At 40.5% G+C, this 21,019-nt stretch overlaps 1 protein-coding gene across 11 annotated transcripts in view; it reads right to left on the reverse strand.

The window, feature by feature from the left end:
• Nucleotides 1-2,441: 2,441 nt before the first annotated feature.
• The window catches only part of MSANTD2 (Myb/SANT DNA binding domain containing 2), a 31,715-nt gene continuing 13,137 nt past the window's right edge, over nucleotides 2,442-21,019 (reverse strand). Inside the window, exons 1-4 of one of the 11 annotated variants that reach the window (XM_047691082.1) lie at nucleotides 14,001-15,062; nucleotides 10,005-10,104; nucleotides 8,355-8,415; nucleotides 2,442-3,974 (exon numbers count right to left, since the gene is read on the reverse strand). In XM_047691082.1, the coding sequence (XP_047547038.1) occupies nucleotides 3,122-3,974; nucleotides 8,355-8,415; nucleotides 10,005-10,080 (990 nt within the window). In that variant the 5' untranslated portion in view covers nucleotides 10,081-10,104; nucleotides 14,001-15,062 and the 3' untranslated portion in view covers nucleotides 2,442-3,121. Of the gene's footprint in view, nucleotides 3,975-8,354; nucleotides 8,416-10,004; nucleotides 15,063-21,019 lie in introns of those variants that run through there. The other 10 variants (XM_047691080.1, XM_047691079.1, XM_047691078.1 and 7 more) reach the window with 10 other exon arrangements.

Here is a 21,019-nt window from a genome sequence, read left to right on the forward strand (position 1 = left end):
GACTGTTGGTTTAGTTTTTCTATTCTGTCACATTCAAATTTTCCTTTAGTTTATGCTGCAAACCACCTCCTGTAAACATTCCTCCTTCATTTCCAGACTAGGGTTAAGTTACCCCAAATCGGTAACTCCTTCCAAGAAAGGTAGTACCAAGTCTCTTGATTGTATCCCAGGAACACCGAAGCATCTAATTACATGGGCTGTGCTCACTCCTACCAAGTGCTATATATTCACTCTCTGTACACACATGCATGCGTGTGTGTGTGCGCGCGTGCGCACACACACACACACACACACACACACACAATTTTCTTACTCTCTGTAGCTAACTTCTTTGGAAAGTAGATCCCAAATAATATCTTCCCCATGTAACACAGGGGCCATCCCGTTAGGACTCTTTCAATGCCCTCGCCCCAACCAAAAGATCTCCTGTTCTAACTCCTATTCCAACCACTTCTTTCCACTGACCCCGGGTCAGTCAAAGTGACAGAAATTAGCAGAGTGGCTCCGTTCCTTTCTGAAAGTTTTTGCCAGGATGCCTTTTAGGATGAACACTGCTGTCTACCCTTGTGTAAAATGAGAATGTTAGCAGATAACCCATGAGTGGCCTGGGGACTGCTTCCATAAACGGATTGAATGAGAGAGCTAAGTTCATGGTTTCCTATGTTAGGAGACATGCAGGTCACTAGTGTTTCTTCCGATCGTACTTCATCTCATTTCTCAAAGCATAAACATAGTGTCTCCATCCCCCTTGACTCAGTTCTAAGGCTTAAGGTCCATGTTGTTGTTTTTTTTTATCTTTAATAATGCTCAAATTAGTTACATGATACCCTGCTACCCTCTCCTCAAGATTGTTCTGGCCAGAGAAACTGGATATTCAGTTATCAGCAAGCTGCTTTCTTTCCTTTCCAAGCTTTCATTTCCCAGTGCTGTTTTGTCCTCTTGCCCCTACTCTCACTCATCCCACGCTGAGTGGTAAAAACACACTGGTTCTTGGATCCAGCCAGCCTTGGTCCTCTTCTCCATGCTGCCCACGGTGCTCTAGTAATGCCCCCTTCTCAGTAATGTTGGGTAGATCTGAAATACCCTCACTAAATGGTCCCCCAGCTTAAGTAACTCAACAGCAACAGAAAGCGGGATAGAAAAAAATGCACGAAGCATGTTGGTTTTGGGTTTGGTTGGCGGCAAAGTTTGGGGGATGCCATATGCTACTCCTGGTAATGCTTTTTCCTGTAGCACTTAGCACTGAATGTTAAGAAATTACTGCTAAAAGATGGTCAATGGAGCCTCAGCCTTTAGGTCTGTAATTCCAAGTTCCAAAGAAGAGCAAAGTCATGAGAATTTTCTAAGGCCCATACCTGTCAACTGTGCCCAGAGAAAAGAGGTGCTACACTTAAATTCCAAGAATATTTGTATTCCCCCTGAACTAGCATCCACTTATATTTTTGTTTGTTTGTTTTATTAAGTAAGCTCTACACCCAATGTGGAACATGAACTCACAACCCTGAGATCGAGAGTCACATGCTCTACCAAGTGAGCCAGCCAGGGGCCCCAACTAGCATCCATTTTTAGCAGCTCATATCAGAAAACAGCCAACTCCTTAAACTTAGACTAAAATACATTAAATAAGACATTAATAAAACTCATCCCATTGATTATAAGCTCTCTAGCCATCAGAATATAAGCGTCAGCCAACCAAGAGGTATCAGGATGAGAAAATCACTGATTTAAGGCCATTCGGGTTGTAGGAAGAAGACGACTATTTTTTTTTTATCAATATGCAATTTTATCTTCAATAGTATAAAAAAGATGGGTGAAATTATAGCTCTTACCTGGATTTGCAGTCCATCTAAAGGAGAGCACCTGAGACATGTTGAGGAATCATTGAAGATACACCATCAAGCTAACAAGTCCTGGCCATGAAACCAAAGTAATCTTTGCCTGCCCTTCCAGTAAACTAGTTGTTAGCCAAGCTAACCTCTAAGTGGAGTGTTCGTTAGTTGATGCCAAGAAATCCCTGAAAGGTCTAAATGGGATAGCTGCCTTCCTAATGGACAGATAGGAAGCTTTATTGTGGATCACTTAAAAAAAGTTTTTGGATGTTTCTGTTATATTTTCTGTTTTATAAACAGCATGATGACAATAATTCCCCACTATACTCTTTGAGAGAGTGGCCCCTGCTGACTGAGCGTTAAGATGAAGAAGGAGAATCTCTTGCAAATTCACGTACGTAGGGTCAGAAAGAATATCCCATTTTTCAAAAAGAAATATAAAATGTAACATCCAGTGACTTTGGTGCTCTGACAAATAATGACATTGGTCAGCGGGGTGCAGAGAGTGAAGATATCCTGCTCCCTTTGTTCTGTATGTTGTGAGCAGCGAAGTCTGCATAGGTCATACCACCGGTGTGCCTACGCCCTGCTACAAAAAAGCTCAAACAGTGCTCCAAGAGGCCAAGAATTACTTTAATAATTTTTTTTTAAAAAGTTCAAATGGCAACACAACCGTAAAGTTGGTACATCACAGAAACAAAGGTCTTTGCAGGCAACACTGATTGGGAATAGCAAAACACTTGGCTGGTGAAAAAAATGAAACTCTAAATTATATACAATAGTAGCTAAGGGTGATATTGAAAAACAGTCTTATTTACTGTGACTCGCGATTTAACTTGCCATTATCTATTGCTTATTTATTCAGGGTTGTAAATAATACTTATATAGAGACATAGAGATGTGTAAAAATGAAACATTGTGAAAAAAATACAATTTTTCAATTTCATATGAAACTCAAAGTGTTTTTGTCCAATATGGAATGTACCTACATTTATTTATAATAGGGCTCTAAAATCCATTTAAAAATTGTCTTTTTGTTTTTAAAAAAAGAACAGCTGACCCACCATGCAAGTTCGCTGTGAATCTTGTTTGCTCAAAATGAGCATTTTCAGGTGAGGTCTGTTTTTTCTGCCCAAAGTCTGGTATAATTCAGTTGAAGTTGTACTGGCCCGACTGTGGAACGAGTTTCCATGAAGAGTCTGATGGCAGCATCTGGATAAGGGGGCAGTCTCGGGAATGCAGAGTGAGTAGAGAAGGGAGGTAAGAGCCCAAATCCTTATGAAGGATGACGTTCAGTTGTTAAATTTTAAGGGGTATCCAATGGCTTTTTCCAGGCACTCAACTAAAGAGCCGGCGGAAAGAAAATCCCTCTCTACTTCTACGAATTTGATATAGATAGATTTGGGGGAGACTCCGGGATCCACAATACAGTTCTGGGATAAAAACCCATTAATACCAACCCAATCTTTGCTGAAGGTTTTGGTATTTGCTTGGAAATGTAAAAATAAGCATTGCTGGAGAGTCCTGACCTCAGCAATCCCGAGGTAGCAATAGATTATTCGGGTGGGCTCGATTTCCACCTGTAACGAGGCTTGCGCCGAGAGGGTCTCCAAGTCAACCCGGCCCTCCTTTCCTGGGTCCAGAGAATGTCGCTCCAGGTGTGGAGATGGGGGCCTCTCCATACATTCTTCGTAGCCAATGGCATAAAGGCCTGGACTTTTGGGAATGCCTCCCGGTAATAAATACTGAACCACGTTCCCCCCGGTTGGTTTGGAATGGGCAATGGGTATCCAGTCAATCTCCATGTGCAGTTCCAAGCACCGAGCTTCGCTAATGGTGATCTCTAAAAACTTGTAGTAAACATTTTTCCAGTTCATTTTCTGCACGCGGGTCATAATGATCCGTCCCTCGGGCTTCTCGGAGTTGAAGTATTCCCGCAGTCGCTTGCCAAGGGGCACCTGGGAGCTGATCTCAGCATAATGGTAACGAATATCCTCTTTCCAACGGGTGTTATAACCGATTCCAAAAATGGCCAGTTTGTTAGAAAGATGAAGCCTTGAAAAGTCCGTCCAGCTCTGAAACAGTTCCCATTTCAATTGTACTGATTCCAAAATCTGGACGATATTTTGCATGATGTCTCTCTTCCTAGAAAGAGAAATACAAGGTCAAATTCTTCAGGTGTCTAGCTCAGCATGGTGCACCAGCACTTTCTGCAATGATGCAAATGTTCTCATCTGTGCTGTCCAATATGGTGGCCATTAGCACTTAAGATGTGATCAGTGTGAGTGACATATGAAATTTTTAGTCATAATTTGAAATTATGTTTAAATAGCCATGTCGGGGCGCCTGGGTGGCTCCGGCATTGAGCCTCTGCCTTCGGCTCAGGTCACGATCCCAGAGTTCTGGGAACAAGCCCCGTATTGGGCTCCCTGCTCAGCAGGAAGCCTGCTTCTCTCTCTGCCCACTCCCCGTTCTGTTGCTCCCTCTATCGCAGTCTCTTTCTCTGTCAAATAAATAAATAAAAATTTATAAATAAATAAATAAATAGCCACATGTGACTAGTGGCTACCGTACTGGACAGTGCAGGCCAAGATGAACATAGTATTAAAATCTGAGAAACACTCTTTCCTAGGAAATTTCTAGCAATTAATGATAAAGTGCTTTCCATTACTTCTATAGTCTGGCTATATTAAACTTAGTAACTATTGATATGTAAGCCCCTGGGGTTTTAGAAACCCAAATCAAGAATTTAGAATTTTTTAATTTATTAATCAATTCCAGTATAGTGAACACACAGTGTTATATTGGTTTCAGACGTACCATCCTGGGGCTCAACACCTCCACACAACACCCAGTGCTCCTCACGACAGGTGCACTCCTCCATCCCTGGCCCCCATTTCCCCCTCTGGGAGTCATCAGTTTGTTCTCTATAGTTAAAGAGTCTGTTTCTTGCTTTGTCTCTCTCTTTTCCCTTTGCTTGTTTCGATTCTTAAATTCCACAGATGAGTGAAATCATATGGTATCTCTCTTTCTCTGGCTGGTTTATAAAGTGGCTATTATAATGCATAGAATGGCTTTCCAATCTAATACCAAAGGCAGGCGAAGGGTGCTCTATTCAAAATGGCATCCTGCATCACTTAAAATAATGAAGAGCTTAATTTCTAACCTGGAAGTTCTTAGAGTTCAGTAATTTTGGCCCATATGTGTTTGCTGTAGGAAATGCACAACCAATTATGTCTAATGGCCTGATGCAGAAACAAAACGGTATTTTCTTCTGGTTGTCTGAAACTCATACTACTCCCAAATGTCGAAGAATTGTCAGTTAAGCACAGAATTAAGATCTGAGAATTCAGATGGAAAAAGTCTACATCAAGCTTAGAAGGGAAAAATGAATGGGGACTATTGCTAAAGGGGAGCAAAAGTATAGAAATTATTTCAATTTGGATTTGGAGAGTTAACAGAGTAAGGCTGAATGTGCTGGGAAGTTTTTGTTTCAAATGCTGCTTAACTCCTAAAACCGTAACTGATACTTTACTATAATTCATGCACTATATATGAGCATATGTAATTACAAGTTTGTTTCTCAGGTATGGCAAAGACTTTGACATTGAAAGATGGAAGTCTGTTAAATGTTTACTTAATAACAATCTACTACAGTCTACATCGGTCATAGGTTTAAGCTACAAAAATACTCAATGACCACCCTTTGTACGATCAAATGCAGGCAAAGAGAAGAGGGTGTATAGCTTCTTGGAGGGAGACAATGCTTGAAAGTTTCCTATTAAATCCTTTTATCTTCTAGGGGAAGAGTTTGGGGAACAAACTGGGGAACCTCCCACGTACTCATTCTCAGTCTGTCCTCTTACTCTCTTTGGCTTTCTCTGCAAGATGACAAAATGCTAAGATTTTGTCGCCTGCTGCTTCTCGAAGCAGAGACTGCCCTAGACTTATCTTCCACTCTTTAGTTTGTCACAGAAATTCTCAAGTACTAGAGTGGCCATCTCAATAAAATCACTGCATTGCTGGAGAACTGCTCCTTCTCAGAGTACACAAAGGCACTCAGTGATCAGTCATACTCAGCTTGGTGCTCAGGAGATAAAGATAGAGGACCGTGTGTCTGCATGAATGTTGAAAGAAAAGCTCTCACATACAGCCACCATCCTTCCTTGTCCTCTTTTGAAATGCTACAATGATCTCAAGGACCAGGCTAAGGAGTTGGGATGGTGGAGGGCAGAAATTTTCATCGCTTCTGCTCACTGATCAACATCCCAGTGTCTGCCATGAAGTAGGCACTTGGCAAATAAATGTCAACTAAATGAGCAGGTTAGGTGACTCTACTTTATGGACGAAGGATGGCGCATATATACATATTTTTTTTTGAGAGTTTTTTTTTTTAAGATTATTTATTTGACACAGAGAGAGACAGAGAGAGAAAGCCCAAGCAAGGGTAGCAGCAGGCACAGGGAGAGGGAGAAGCAGGCTCCCCAAGGATCAGGGAGCCTGACACAGGGCTCGATCCCAGGAACCCAGGATCATGACATGAGCCGAAGGCAGCTGCTTAACCAACTGAGCCACCCAGGCATCCTGAAGGTTGGTACGTTTTAACTACACACTATGTCCGCTATCTTAGGCTCATCCCACTTATACTTGGAGAAATAAATATCCAATGCCCAGATGAAGTTATTTTATTCAGCATTGTCTTGGCCTTAAATCATCCATAAGGAATAGTTCTGAGGAAACTTGCACTGGAAAATAAATGGCCTATTAGGAACCACTTTAAAGCTTCTCACTGTGTGAGCTAAAACCTGGAGCAGAGGCAGCAAAGAGGTCCGTTTCTACGGAACTTGCTGATCTGATGTCTGTCTGGAGATCCCTGGGCCTAAAACTCAACACATTTTCAAAACTAAGGAGCACAGTAAAAATGAGACCTGGTTATTTAAATGGCTCCAGAGAAGGGTCTATTTTAGTTCCTGATTTCTGAAATTCCAACCACGGGAAAAGTGCAGATGGTAGGGACACCCATTCTGTGAGATCTGAGTTCATCTCCAGTTAGGTCACCTGGGTCTCACCTCAAGGTCCCAAGCAGTTGAAAGGGAGAGACGGGACATTTTAGTAAAGGAGAGACGATGGCCTTTTTGGAGACTCAGGGCCTGAAGGGATGGACTAGTAATAATGCATTTTTAAAAAATATTCATCATCAGAGTTTCCCTTCCTTTGGGACATTCTGATGTCCCAACTGGAAAACAGATCTACTTCCCAACAAGAAACAGCCTCAAGCTTACTGACTTGAGTCATAAACTTCTTTGTTGAGGCATGGGGAGTGGTTATAACTTTGAGAAATAATTCTTGATCCCTAAACTTTTACCCTTTCCCCCGACAGGGGAACAGCTGATACTGGGAATTCTTTTGTTCTACAGATACTCTGAAAAAGACAGGAGCATTTGCAAAGTGGGTGATGGTAGTGGTGGTTGGCTCAGTGAAAACAAGTTTCCTTTTTATATTGCTTGTTGCTTATCACAGCTCTTTCCATCTCGCCTATTCCCCCTTTGTCCACTGTCCCCTCAAACATCAAGCTCGCATGCGCACAATGAAGTACAGAAGGAAAAAAATGGGTGCTATCAGGGTTTCCGGGTGACCAGATTGAAAAAAAAAAAAAAAATGGTGTCCCTCTACTTTCCCCCTAAATTGATCTTTTAATATATTTATTTCATAGACTTAGTGAGGGACTTCCTTAAAGTTAATTAAAAGAACCATAGGGACGCCTGGGTGGCTCAGCCATTAAGCGTCTGCCTTCGGCTCAGGTCATGATCCCAGGGTTCTGGGATCGAGCCCCACATTGGGCTGCTTGCTCAGCAGGAAGCCTGCTTCTCCCTCTCCCACTCCCCTTGCTTGTGTTCCCTCTCTTGCTGTCTCTCTCTCTGTCAAATAAATAAAATCTTTAAAAATAAATAAATAAAAGAACTACAAACATAGTATCACTGAAACTCAAGAGTCCTGTGGTCTCCTTACAGAAGAGAGAACTGAACTCAGGTGATGTAGCCAGCAGAAGGACCCCAGCCCGGGATTCCATCTTTCGTCTGTCAATGTCTTTCTTTTTCAAATGGATAAAAAGGCCACCTAGGAGCTTGCTCTTGATCCCCGCAGAGTAATATCATAAGGCATGCAAGTGCCCCTCTAGCCTTTCTGGCATCGCAGCCAACCCCAGATTAACTCAGGGCCCTGTAAGTCATCTCTGTACCGTAATGAAACACCTACATAGTCACATTCAAGTACAGGCAAACACCATCAACACACTTGTTTTTGTGTTAACACATTTATTTCTTCATGTCATATACAAAATTCTCAATGTAGATTAACTACTGGCAAACGTAAGCTAAACAGATGAGACACTGTGAATACAACTGCTCCCTCAATGGTATGGCTGTATTTTCCATACATGTCTAATGACAGCAGTGACTTTCTATGTCTTCCCAACGGTCATTAAATTTAGGTTAATATACTTTGTAGAAAGAAGCATCTACTTACTGTGCCTCTTCAGAAGATTCTTGTTTTATTTTTAATGTTCTCTTTGTGAGAGGTATTTCATCTGAAAAGCAAGGTTTTTGAAACAAATTATATTTTTCTAAGTAGCATACATTTAGGTAGAGAAGTAACTGTGTTTACTGTTCATTTCATACTTTGAATGCAAGGCTGTAATTCTAGTGTCAAACACTGTCCAATGCCAGATTTATAAATATAACTCTTATATAATGAGATGCATACATTTATATGCAAGATCAGAAACCAGCTCTACAAGTATAAAATTCTTCAAGGTCACCAGTGGATTTCTAGCTAGGAGCTTAAAGCTTAATTTCACGGCAAACATGATTTTTAAAGAAACGAGAATGAAAAATGATTCTCTCCTACTCAGATTTTCTATGTAGGTTTTACAGAGCAATTATTCCCCCAATATCACGATCAATATACTCTGCATGTTATTTTTTCCCAAAGGTTTGGGTGGAACTTAACTCTCTAGGGCAAAACCCGAGTAATGGGATGCCAAAGCCATTTAGACCTTATTACCATTTAGAAATTAAAGGGTAGCGATCACTTGGCATCAGCCCTTTTTAGTCTCCCAATCTTTAAGTTTCTCACATTGTGTTCATCTTATAGTTTTATAGCCTCTTTCTTCTCTCCTTTTCCCTTCCAATATTTGAGAGATTTAAAAAATGTAGCATTTGTAAGAGATATTAGCATTTAATCCTTTTTCTTTTGAAATTAGCATTTCTCTATCATCAGGAATTCTGTAACAGCGGGCCTGTGGACTTTTATCGTGAGCTAAGGAAGCACATTTACAGTGCCAATCCTACTTACGCTTCCTTGGAGGCTGCCTGAGCAGCTCACTGGGGAGTCAGAACGTTTACTTAGAAGTGAACACTCATCACACAACTTGTTACTGAACCACAGTGCCTGCACCGGACACTGGGTTCGGACTTCCAAATTATGAAAGCCCAAACTGGAGCAATTGTTGCAAACACAAACAAAAACAACTACATATACCTCTTTTTCAATTAGGCCATCCCAGTTTGAAATCAATGGCCAAGAGCTTTGTTTTCCATTTTTAATGCTAATCTAAATCATTCCAGCTACTGCTTGGTTGGGATCCTTAGTGAATTCTGAAGGAGTATGATCACTGATAAAATTCAAACATCAGCTCTTTTCAATGTAAACTGAGTCTTCTTTTTTGTTGTTGTTGTTGTTCAGACTAAAGTCTGGCTGGGGACCTTTTCCAATTCATAAACAGAAAAGTATTTGGGATAAAGCAAGGAAAAGATAGTCATGTCCAGAGAAGTTGCACCAAGAGTTAACACTCCTGGCAGCTGTCTTAGAACTCAGGAGGTGCAGGATATTTTCAATTGCATAGGATTTCACTTGTTCCTGATTAGGAATTCTGCATCTTCAGGAATTTTGTTCGTAGCCGCATCCAAATGACTCACACCAAGCTCTAGCTGGCAATTTAGGGCCAAAACAATGATGCCCACGTTGCCCCAAGAAGGCTGGCTGTGTGCCTCGTGTGGACAGTGGGAGCAGCACCAGAGGCTAGGACAGCGACTAAGGGTGGGTGCACATATGAAGGGGTACACACACACACACACACACACACGTGTTAAATATCATACATATTGGCTTTCTTACCCAATTCCTGATCTGTTGGATAGCCATGGAGATCCTGACTGTGGTTTCCCCAGTCCTCCTGTGAATAGTCCTCCATAGTGCTGCCATCTGACTCCAGCTCCTGGTACAAGCCACTACTGTTAATAAGTACAGGCTGGCAGGGCTGAGCATCCCATCCTCCCTGACCAAACACCTGTTCCAACTGTTCAAATGTGTAACTGCTCTTTCTTTTCCCAACACCATGTTCTTTCACCCGACTGTAACACCTGCGAAGGGTCTAAGACACAAAGTCTTTTGTTATTCCTTTAAAGCTGTACTTCCTCTTCCAGGTACGGACCACAGATATTAATTACTATTAGACAGACACAGACAGACAAACATAGACACATTGTTACAGGAATGCTAGATTTCAAATTCAGTATTATATTAGAAAAAAAAACTAATTTAGCATTTACTCAAACATGTTATAATTCAAACAATTATTTTGCAATTAATCATCCATTAAACAACAAGAAACATTACAACATTATTGCATGTACCCCATACATATATTTTTATACCCCCACCCCCCCTTTAAAAAGAATAAGAAAAAAAAAAAAGAAAACAAGAAATACCAGCCAGCCAATAGGATGCACACCTGCCACAGAAGAGAAAAGAGCTGCTATTGTGCCCAGAATTTGGAAAAAGTGAGGGAAGGGAGGACAGAAAGAAGAATTTCCCAAAGCAAAGAATATAACCTTCCTTACTCCTAAGAAGGAAAACAGGGTCAAAACAATTGTCTAAATGAATCAGCTAGTAAAACATATTACTTACGAAGTCCATAGTCCTTAACTAACTTACTCTATCTTTAGGGAGGTTGCTAAAATTTGAAAGAGGTCAAACGGATTATGCTACAGATCCCCAGTCTCAAACACCAACCATCCAGAAACAATACACTCATTCCTACATCGAAAGATTAGCCAGTACTCATCAATTCAACCAACACAAATTGCCAGCTAAAACCAACAAAGAAGGCCAATAATTTCCTTTTGGGGGGGGAGGGGAGGGAAGTGAGGTGGACAGGGTATCATCTTACTTCCTTCTCTGCCTTGTGCCACACAGCAAATAAAAATCACTATGTGAGTCCACAGAGAAAACTCGGACAATTTTATTATCTTGCACAACACTTCCATTTTCTTCATGGTGTTTCAATGCATACTTCCGATCATTCGCCTTGCTTCTTTAACGCTGTCTTACATGTTTTAAAGGATAAATCAAGGACTTAGTTCCAGCATACACATTTAGTTCAGTGCTATCCAGTGTCTATCCCATCTCTGCTGCTTTTGTTCCTTTGAAGCTCCCTTCTCCTTGACTGGATTTCACTCAGAATTTTCTTGAGAGAGACAAAACCCTTTCTCCCTGATGGCTCTCAAATACTTTCTGACACAACTCTACAAAACCCGTTCACCTCAGACTTAATGTATACATGTTAGCCAGACTGTAGGTTTCTCCTAAATGTGAGATTACCTTCCATAAGCCAATATATCACATATTCTCACCAAATTGAAACAACTCTTAATAATCTTTACAGAACCTCCATGAAAGTTCCGCATCTTTAAATCACAGTTGACAAATGACAAGACACCGTCAAATACTTTGCAGATCTGTCCTTTGAGACCAGAAATCCAGATGGGCAAAAGGAATAATCTAAGCAGGACACACAGGATGATCTTCCTCAGACATAAACAGAGCAGTGAGCAGGCTCCCGTCAGAAAACCAGCCAGCCTACCCCCTGCATACACACCTGCCTCTTCCCGCCTCTTTCTAGAAATCTCTTCTGGTGCCTCCAACGATGCCTTAGAGAACTGAGGTTTCTGATTAATACACTCTTTAAAAAAGTGTTCCCTCTCTTTCTCTTTGTAAAAGATAGTCACAACTACATAACACAGAACTTTCTAGAGAAAAATCGGGCAGGAACTTGGGAAATGTGTCACAGGGCAACCCTTCCAATGGAAGGAGACAAATGCCTGCAGCAGATCTCATTTGACTTTCTATATACTCCCCTTTCCCAGTGCCCTCTGCCCTCCTTGCAGGGATTGGAATTTGAATTGCAAACATCTCCTGCCAATTTATTTTTATCTCACAATGTCTAGTTTCTGCCTCCAAGAACACCCCAACCACTCTTTTCAACTCCTCCAAGGACCGTACATGGAGAGTCCCAGCCATGTGCCTTTCACCCTTCCAAGGCCATAAATGGAGATGCCACCACTCACTCCTTACTGGCTGCCTAGAGAAAAGCATGCAGCACACAGAAGAGCCCAGTGGGATCTGTCACTGAAGGTTATTTCAGAAGTCAAGGAATAAAACTGATGTTCCTTTGAAGAAAGGTGCCAGCCTTCTCAGGATGTGATATGAGCATAAAGCAAAGCCACCAATCATTGACTATATACATGACAGGAAACCACAAAAAAGATTGGCTTTCTTTGAAACCACCAAATTGAGCTGACAATTTTACTTGGCTTATGTAACTGTGAATAAGGAAACTAGTAATATCTAATGATTTTAGAGACAGAAGAATAGTCAGGATACATTCTATATTTCATCAAAAAAGGCTGAGATCTTGCCACCTCTTTCTTCATAGTGTACTTCTGTAATACACTTTAATAGTGTAATGTGCTGATAGGTAAAATATCTATCAGGGGCCTGCAGGAAAAAGGTTTGGTAATTCATAAATCCATATGATAGGAATTTGATATGTTGAAATAATGTTAAAAAGATTTCCAGATTGACTTTAACTCTCTCAAGACATAAGTACACATAAGAGGTACCTTCTGAGTTCAGTAAAAGATCCACAGATCCAAGGAGAGGCTGTTTGAATAGGGACACATCAACTAAGATAGAAAAAAAAAAAGGTGAGAACTCAAACATGAACTTGACCACCACTACAGGAGACACTGGAATTCAGTGTAACTGCAGGGACTTTAGAAATGGATAAAAGGAGCATATGGAGACCTTCCAATCAGAAAAAGTTACACTTCCCACACTCTAAATGATGAACCAAAGCAGGCAATTAAATAACTGTGTGTCTGTGTCAACAGTCCTAAATAAGCCAACTTAAAAACCTACTCTAAATCTGAGATTAAGAGAATGCTCCAGAATCTAGGAAAAACAAAGTCTCACCTCCCATTTCAGACAGCCATGCCAAACCCAACAAGAATCTCAGTTTAGCTTTCTTGAAGGCCATTTCCTACCCAACACAAATACCCACCTCACTGCCCTTCCTTCTTTCTTTAGCTCACTAGTCTTAGAAATGTATGGAAAATTAACCTCTAACATTTTTTTTTTTTTAATTATGATCTCGGGGAGGGGGTAGGGGCAGGGAAAGAATTTGCTTAAAATTATTAAAGACCAGTCTATTCACAATGGAGAAGAGTAACACTTTCCTTATTACTAGAAACTTCCTGGTAAATCAATATACAATCTCCCCTCTGGGGAAGAGGAGTGAGATAATACTGTATCTTGAACGAAGTCAGAGGGATAGAGGTCAGGAGGAGTCAAGAAAATCTGGAAAGAAGAACTAAAGGAGAGGTAACAACTTGATCAGGTGGTCAAATCAGAAGAGTATGGAGGTATTCGGTTTGGAAGAAACGCCAAGTGGTTAATGACTCCAACAGGAAAAGAACCAGAGAAAAGGCTTGAAAGATTTTCCCATTACCAAAGCAGGGAGGAAAGCAAGATGGCTGACAATCGATAATTTATAGACAGAGGGAAAGTTTCACCAAAGTTTAAGACTGGAGTGAAAGGAAATGAGAGAATAAAGATGACATTCATTGTGGATGAATGTAAGAAGGGCCTATGGGGGGGGGTGCGGGTAAACAAAGGCAGGAGTTCTAGATTGGCAGGATTGGGGGTTTAACGGCAGCAATGCAGAGAAAGACCCAGGGTTACAGTACACGTAACATTAAATACAGTGCACAATGCAGCTATCTTGCCAAAGTAAGTAAATCCAGTATTGGGTTGTATAAGCAGAGGAATCACATGTAAGCTATGAAGGTGGCTCTTCCTCTCTATTCAGCACCGGTGAGGCCACAGCTGGAGCACAGCATTCAGTTCTGGGCATCGAACCAGCTACAAGAGAGGGAAATTGTAGAGTTCAGAAAAGGGCAAATAAAATAATGAAAGGCTTGGAAAATAAGATCTATAAGTAGGGCCAGTGGTTTCATCAAAGCCCTTCCTGACATCACATGAGCTACTTTGGGGGTAAAAAATAAGGTGTCTTTCACTTCTGTGTCCTCCAATTCCTCCTTTGACTTTCAGGAAGTGGGAGGAATTGAATTCTTCCCTGCTATGGCAAAGCAGGAAGCAAACTAAATAATCATATGGGCATATGCCAACCAATTCTGCTACTGGCTCAATCATTGTCTCAAAATTTGCCCCATTCCATACAATCATAAAATAATCACCATGACAAAACCACTGTTCTAACCGAACTGACTACAGGTGGGACAGGGTCTGTAATAAGGAAGAATAGAAATAAGGCATAATAGCCACATAAATGTGTCATTTAGGAAACACTGGCATGATCCATCTAAGATGTCGGATGAAAAAGTCAAACTGCGAGGCAGGACAGCTTAGTTGTAATAGCAGGAAACAATGTTATAAGAAAACACAAGCAGTGAAACAGATTTTCAAATGTAGTTGTGGAACTGGGAACACTAGAAATGGATTACATAGTTGACTTAACCCTTTGGCAACTAAATAGGATAAATTTGAGATGTTTTAAACCCAAATGGTTACATAAAGAACATACTTATTTGCAGTCAGAGTCTTAAAAATCACATGTTCTATTCCACAAAAGATAGGGGAAATCATCCTGGGGGCAAATCGCCAAACTAATCGTTTATAAAAGTGTTAAAAACAATACCTCAGCCTAAGCACACATCAGTTTTTTAGCAAAAAGGTCTTTGTGAAATACATCTATCTTCTTCCTTTAAAGTTACTGCTTTAGGGCACCTGGGTGGCTCAGTGCCTTAAGCGTCTGCCTTTGGCTTAAGTCATGACCTGAGGGTCCTGGGATCAAGCCCCACATTGGGCTCCCTGCTCAGCGGGGAGTCTGCTTCTCCCTTGCACCTCCCTCCCCACCCCCACCCACCTTGTGCTCACTCTCTCTCTCAAATAAATAAATAAAATCTTTTTTAAAAAGTTATTGCTGTAGTGTAACTGTTACAGCAAGCTGCTCTTAGTTAATGAGGCAACAACAAAACCACTGAGTTTCTTCCAGTATCTTTTAGAGAAACTCAAAAGTTCTTTAATTTGTTTTAGTTGCTTACTGGGAGCACAAAAGGTGGGAAAAAAAACAAACAAACCCCGAAACAGGAGACATAAGCAAATAAACACATTTCTTCATACAGTAAGAGAGATATTTTAAGTCTAGCATATATTACTACAAATGCATGTCTATTACACAGAACTGTAACTAATGATTAGGAAGTCTCTCAAGGTGAAATCCATCTGGGGGCCTGCAGAAGTTTTACTACCTATTTTTTTTAGGTTTTCCATCAAAATCTGGCAAGTGCATTTGCCAATCATCCAAACGCTTTAAAATCAACCCCAAACCCCAACAGATCAAAACCAAGACCAAAAATAAAACACTTTCACACTCTCCCACTTCTTAGCGCTACAGAGGAGGTTTTGGCAAGTGAAAGATCTTTCTATTCTTAAATTTCTCTTTTCCTTTTCCTCTCCAGAACAGAGGTTCTTAACTTTTTTGGGTCATAGATCCCCTCCCCAGCAAAACGCACATATGAAATTGTTCCATACAATTTCAAGGGGCATATGGACTCTGAAAGCCCATACAAGAATCTTGGGTTAAGGGACGCCTGGGTGGCTCAGTTGGTTGAGCCGCTGCCTTCGGCTCAGGTCATGGTCCCGGCATCCTGGGATCGAGTCCCGTATCGGGTTCCTTGCTCAGCAGGGAGCCTGCTTCTCCCTCTGCCTCTCTGCCTACTTGTGATCTCTCTCTCTCTGACAAATAAATAAATAAAATCTTAAAAAAAAAAAAAGAATCTTGGGTTAAAAAGCTGCTCTATACCACGGTGTTGTTTCTTCCGTCAAAGAATAGAACAGGTATAGTCAGAAGCCCTAAAATAAGGTAGGCTTAATTTGTGTATTAGGTATTACAAGAAAGATTGGGACAACCAGTTAAAGTACAATTTAACCAATTTGCTCCGTATCCTGCTCCTTTAGATAAAGCAGCATTAATATTTCCTTTAAGAGATAAATTAGCCAAATTCCCCTGCTTTTTGAAAGAAGCAATAGCTAGCAGTAAAAACATACAAGGATATCAATTTACTTATTACAAAAATATAGGACTTTTCTCCCACCTGCTAGGGAAGAAATCTTTTTCCGAGGTGGTAATTAGGCAATATTAAATGATTCATAAATTTTACTGATTATTAATTGGATCACATAATATGTGATTATTCATTATCTGATTCACTTATCAATACAGATGCTAGATAAATTACCTACGGTAACAACTTACAACAGGGAAGTTCACAGATCTAGAAACAAGTGTAATAAGTCTTGACTACTTTCCTTAGTAGTCATAATGGCTAAGCTCTAGCATCCTCCCATTTTAATACTGCCTAAAAGACCAAAGGGTCTCAAGGAAATTGGCAATGTCTACACTAATTAGTCCTTAACCCGATGAGACTAAGTCTGATCTATTATTCTGCTGGAATTGTTCATATCATGGTTAGCAATATCTTAATTACTAAGAAGAATGACCCTCAAACTTTGTCCTTAAGTCATATGAACACTTGATACTTTGTGTCTATATCACCATCCTTGCCAGATAATCTCTTTGGTAAAACTTTCTATAATATAATGATTGACAGCGAGTGGGGGAGCTGCCTAAGGCTCTAAGAGCAAACCAGGTTCCATCTTCCAAAATATTATGGATGTTTTGAATGGAAAAGCACCTCAGAAATCATGTAGTCCACCTTCTTCACTTACCAACTGAGGAGACAAGGACCCAAGACAACTAAGTATTCCTTCGAAAGGGATTTGGGTGGGGGGAGGGGAGGTACCAAATGCCAATATGAATGTTCCCTAAGAGAACTATTCCCTTAGATCATAAACTCTGGGAGGTAGAAATTATGTCTGCCTAGTTCACGGTTTCCGTGAGCCCAGAATAGTGCCTATCACATAAGGGTTCAATAAATATATTTATTAAGTAAATGAATTAAGGTAATTTTCACATTGTAAATCACTTGCAAGAAGAGCAATTTTTTTTCTTAGCGGAGAAAATCAGGAAACTCATTGTATAATCAGGGTTTTGTATTATATGTATAGAATCAATAAATCCAAGGTAGCTCAGGCTCCACCTTGAAAAAAGTGGGAGCAGAAAAGGGAATGACACATAGATACGGCTATAATTAGCAAAGCAAATTCCCTTCGTAACAAAGGGAATAGCTGCAGAGGGCAAGGGCTATTTTAACAATATCTACCATGCTTGCTGTTATGGTTTCCTTTGGGTGGGGGAGGGGTCCACCCACCAAATAGGGCTCTGTCCCTCTGTCCAAATTTGATCATTTCTTATGCCTTACACATTAAATAAAATATTCAAGGATATAAAGTACAGTTCTGTCAAAGATAGAAAAGGAAAAAAAGACTCAATTGTTTCCTGGATTCTGATAGGGCCAGACAGAAGAAGGACCACCAGAAACCAAGAGATCTTACCTCTCTGGAGCCCCAGTCTCTGTGGGGAACTGGCCAGGATTGGATTTTTTTTCAGCTTGCGCCACATTCCAACTCTGGCTACGAGTGACTCACTTTTGTGTCTATAACTGGTCAGTCCTGGCTTCAGGAGGGAGAGACTCTTCAGGAGATTTTAATCCTCAGTGAGCATCAGCTCCCCTACGTTTTCTAGGTTTCTCCGTGCTAGCAGGTGAGGGTCTTGTCCATTCAGATTATGAAGAAGAAAAACCCTCAAGGAGGGCAATAGTAACTGCTGAAAACACATCTTCCATTGCTCAAGGAACTATGTTCACAGGACTATCCATTTTCAATCCTATACTGTAGGTAAGGCATGTGGGTGTTCATACAGTATCTCGTCTTGGCAGGAACACCGTACAAGAGGACCTAGGAAGTGTGGTCATGTTTAAGGGCTTCTTTGGGATACGAGAATCCTTCTAGGCATGAAATCCTCAAGTGCTGCTCTATTGAGAACAAGACAGGTCAAAAAATTAGGGCTTCCTGAACTACTGAACTCTTTTGGACATAAACAACCACAGAGAGTTACAGCCTTCAAAGACGGTCACATACCACTCTTTGTCTAGAGCTTCCTCCCCATCTAAGTGGGGGAAAATCAGTTGTTTGGTAAAGAATTCACCTGGATTAGGTTATTTTCACCTGCTCTCCTCCATCACTCCTGAAGCTGCTGTATTAGCATCTCTGTTAAATCCTTTTCTCAGTACTTCACACCCTGGGGCAGAACCTCAAAGGGACATTCAGATGATATTTAAAATGTTAACTTTTGTGAATATGTGAGAACTAAAAAAAAAAAAAAAACCAAAAACATATTCAAGAGAGTTATCTAAAATATTTCTAGGATAGCAGGGGAAAACCATTCATCTGTAAAGGCCTCCCACACAAACATCCTGCATTGCACACTAATTCGTCCATAATTGAGAACTATCCACGCATACACACACACACACACACACACATTACAAAAACACCTCACACAGCTTTAGCATTACAACGTTGTACTGCTTCCCAAACACAGGGTACTTTCTGCTAGTAATGAGACCAGTGTTTAAAAGGAAAATGGTGCAGAGCAATTCTCCCCCCACCAAAAATACAGTAAGCCACCTTACTCCTTTCATGTGAACCATGAAAGTTTTGTACATATTTTCTTACCAAAAACTACCATCTATTATGCAAAGATAATCTATACTACAAATTCTTTCCCTTAGTAAATTTGGCGTATTTTGTTGTGACATGTAGACAACATCATCTAAAAAGCGAGGTTATTAGAAATCCTTCATCATGGTATCTGGGTACAAGCATTAGTCTTGACTGAATCTGGGACAAGATTCAGACAATTGTTTTTAAAAGGGTAAATATTGAATTAAAGTTGAACTTCGAGTAACACGGATTTGAACTACAAGGGTCCACTTATACATGAATTTTTTTTTACAAATACAGGACTGTAAATGTATTTTCTCTTTCTTATGATTGTCTTAATATTTTTCTTTAGCTTATTTTGTTGTAAGAATACAGTACATAATACATATACAAAATATGTCAATCGACTCTTCATCTTATCAGCAAGTCTTCTGGTCAACAGTAAGTTATTAGTAGTTAGGTTTTTGGGGAGTTAAAAGTTACACCCAGACTTCTGACTGCACAAGGGGTTGGTGTCCCTAATCCCCATGTTGTTCAGGGGTCAACTGTACTTCAAAAAGTGGGGTTTTTCTTTTGCATTTCCATGGTGTAAACTACAGATCATAAACACATGCACAGAACACATCTTCATATGCTGACAAATACTTTTTCAATGAAAGCCCTGAAAATAAGCATGTTTTAAGTTTATGCATTTGTCCTTTGGCAACCTGAACTTATTTAGGAAGTTGTTAGAAAGAAATTCAAGCAATCATAACACTTTCTATAGCTCATTTGGTAGCATTTTTATATTTTACTCTTACCTTTATGAGGCTTGCTAAAAGCAATAGCCATATGAAAAATGTAGTCTACAAAAACCAAACATTTTCCATATGTGGCTCAATGTCCCATGCAATGAAGGTAAAAACCATTAACTACCATTTTTCTCAGTGCCTACTGTATGCTGAGATTTGGGCTAAGCAGTTTATATTTATTATTCCTAATGTTTACTTTAATGCTAAAAGAGAGGGTCCCAGGAAACAGTCTGAGGAGCCAGGGCAGCAGTCTTATGAAGGAGAACTCTTGAGAATGCCTATGAGAGACTGACCTGAACAGGGTTGGGGAGACAAACAGGTTGTAACAGAGGCCTCAGTTAACCTAAAGTGAGGTGAGGGAACTGGGATGAGCCTTCAGAGTTGTCCTGAACTGGGGCAAGGAGGCTGTACCTTTGTATTTCAGCACTGGCCAGCCACTGGATTCAGGCTGCCCCTGGAGAAGGAGCCTAACCTTGGGAGAGACAGCTCCCTTGGGCAAAGAGAACTTCCTTCCTGGAATTCACCAGGAAGCCATGGCCAGTCATTGCTCCAAGCAGCCTGTGGTTGGGAGGTGGGGGGGGGGTGGGGGGATGGGGGTAGACTCACTAGTGTCTCACTCCTGGAGGAGGGTCTGGGGAGTGTATCACAAGTATATGAAAGACACGTGATACATCCCTATTTAACTGAATAGAGAACTAAGGGCAAGGTAAGAGCTTATCCAAGGTCTCTATCAGAGCCTCGTTCACGCAGATGTAGGATTCAAAACTAGGACCTGGTATTCCTCTCTTCAGCAGACATTGAAAAGTAGAGAAAATCACTGTATTTACCTTTCTGTCATAGTTGCCAGAAGTTTATAACAGAGCTCATTTTAATATTTAGCGGAAGTAACCGTATTTACTTGGGTTACTCCCTGCACTGATTTCTTATTTTCTATTTTTAGCTTTCTTCCTATGCATATTTACTTTTTTTGACCCATTTACATTATGTATTACAAACAGCTCATCTCATCCTCATCATCTCTAAGAAGAGTACCTAAACCATTTACACATTAGGTGAGTGACGGCAGGCTTAGGTAATGAACACTCCACGGCCTCCTTTTGGTAACTCACATCCTTACCTGCTTTCACTGCCAAAAAGTAATTCTACTTTGTAAATTCCTTCTGCAGTTCAAACTTAACTTCCTTTAAGAGGAGTTGGTAGTTCAATAAATACCATCATTTATATAAAGATCTGAGTGAACTTAGTCTTTGACAATAAGACTATTTGTGTTTCAACACCTGTTGTAAACTCTTCCTTGGGTCTTCCAAGTCAAATGTTTTTCACTGTGCTTATAATCTTAGGACACCATGAATT

The sequence above is a fragment of the Lutra lutra genome, chromosome 10, assembly GCF_902655055.1.
Source record: "Lutra lutra chromosome 10, mLutLut1.2, whole genome shotgun sequence".
Lineage (NCBI taxonomy): Eukaryota > Metazoa > Chordata > Mammalia > Carnivora > Mustelidae > Lutra > Lutra lutra.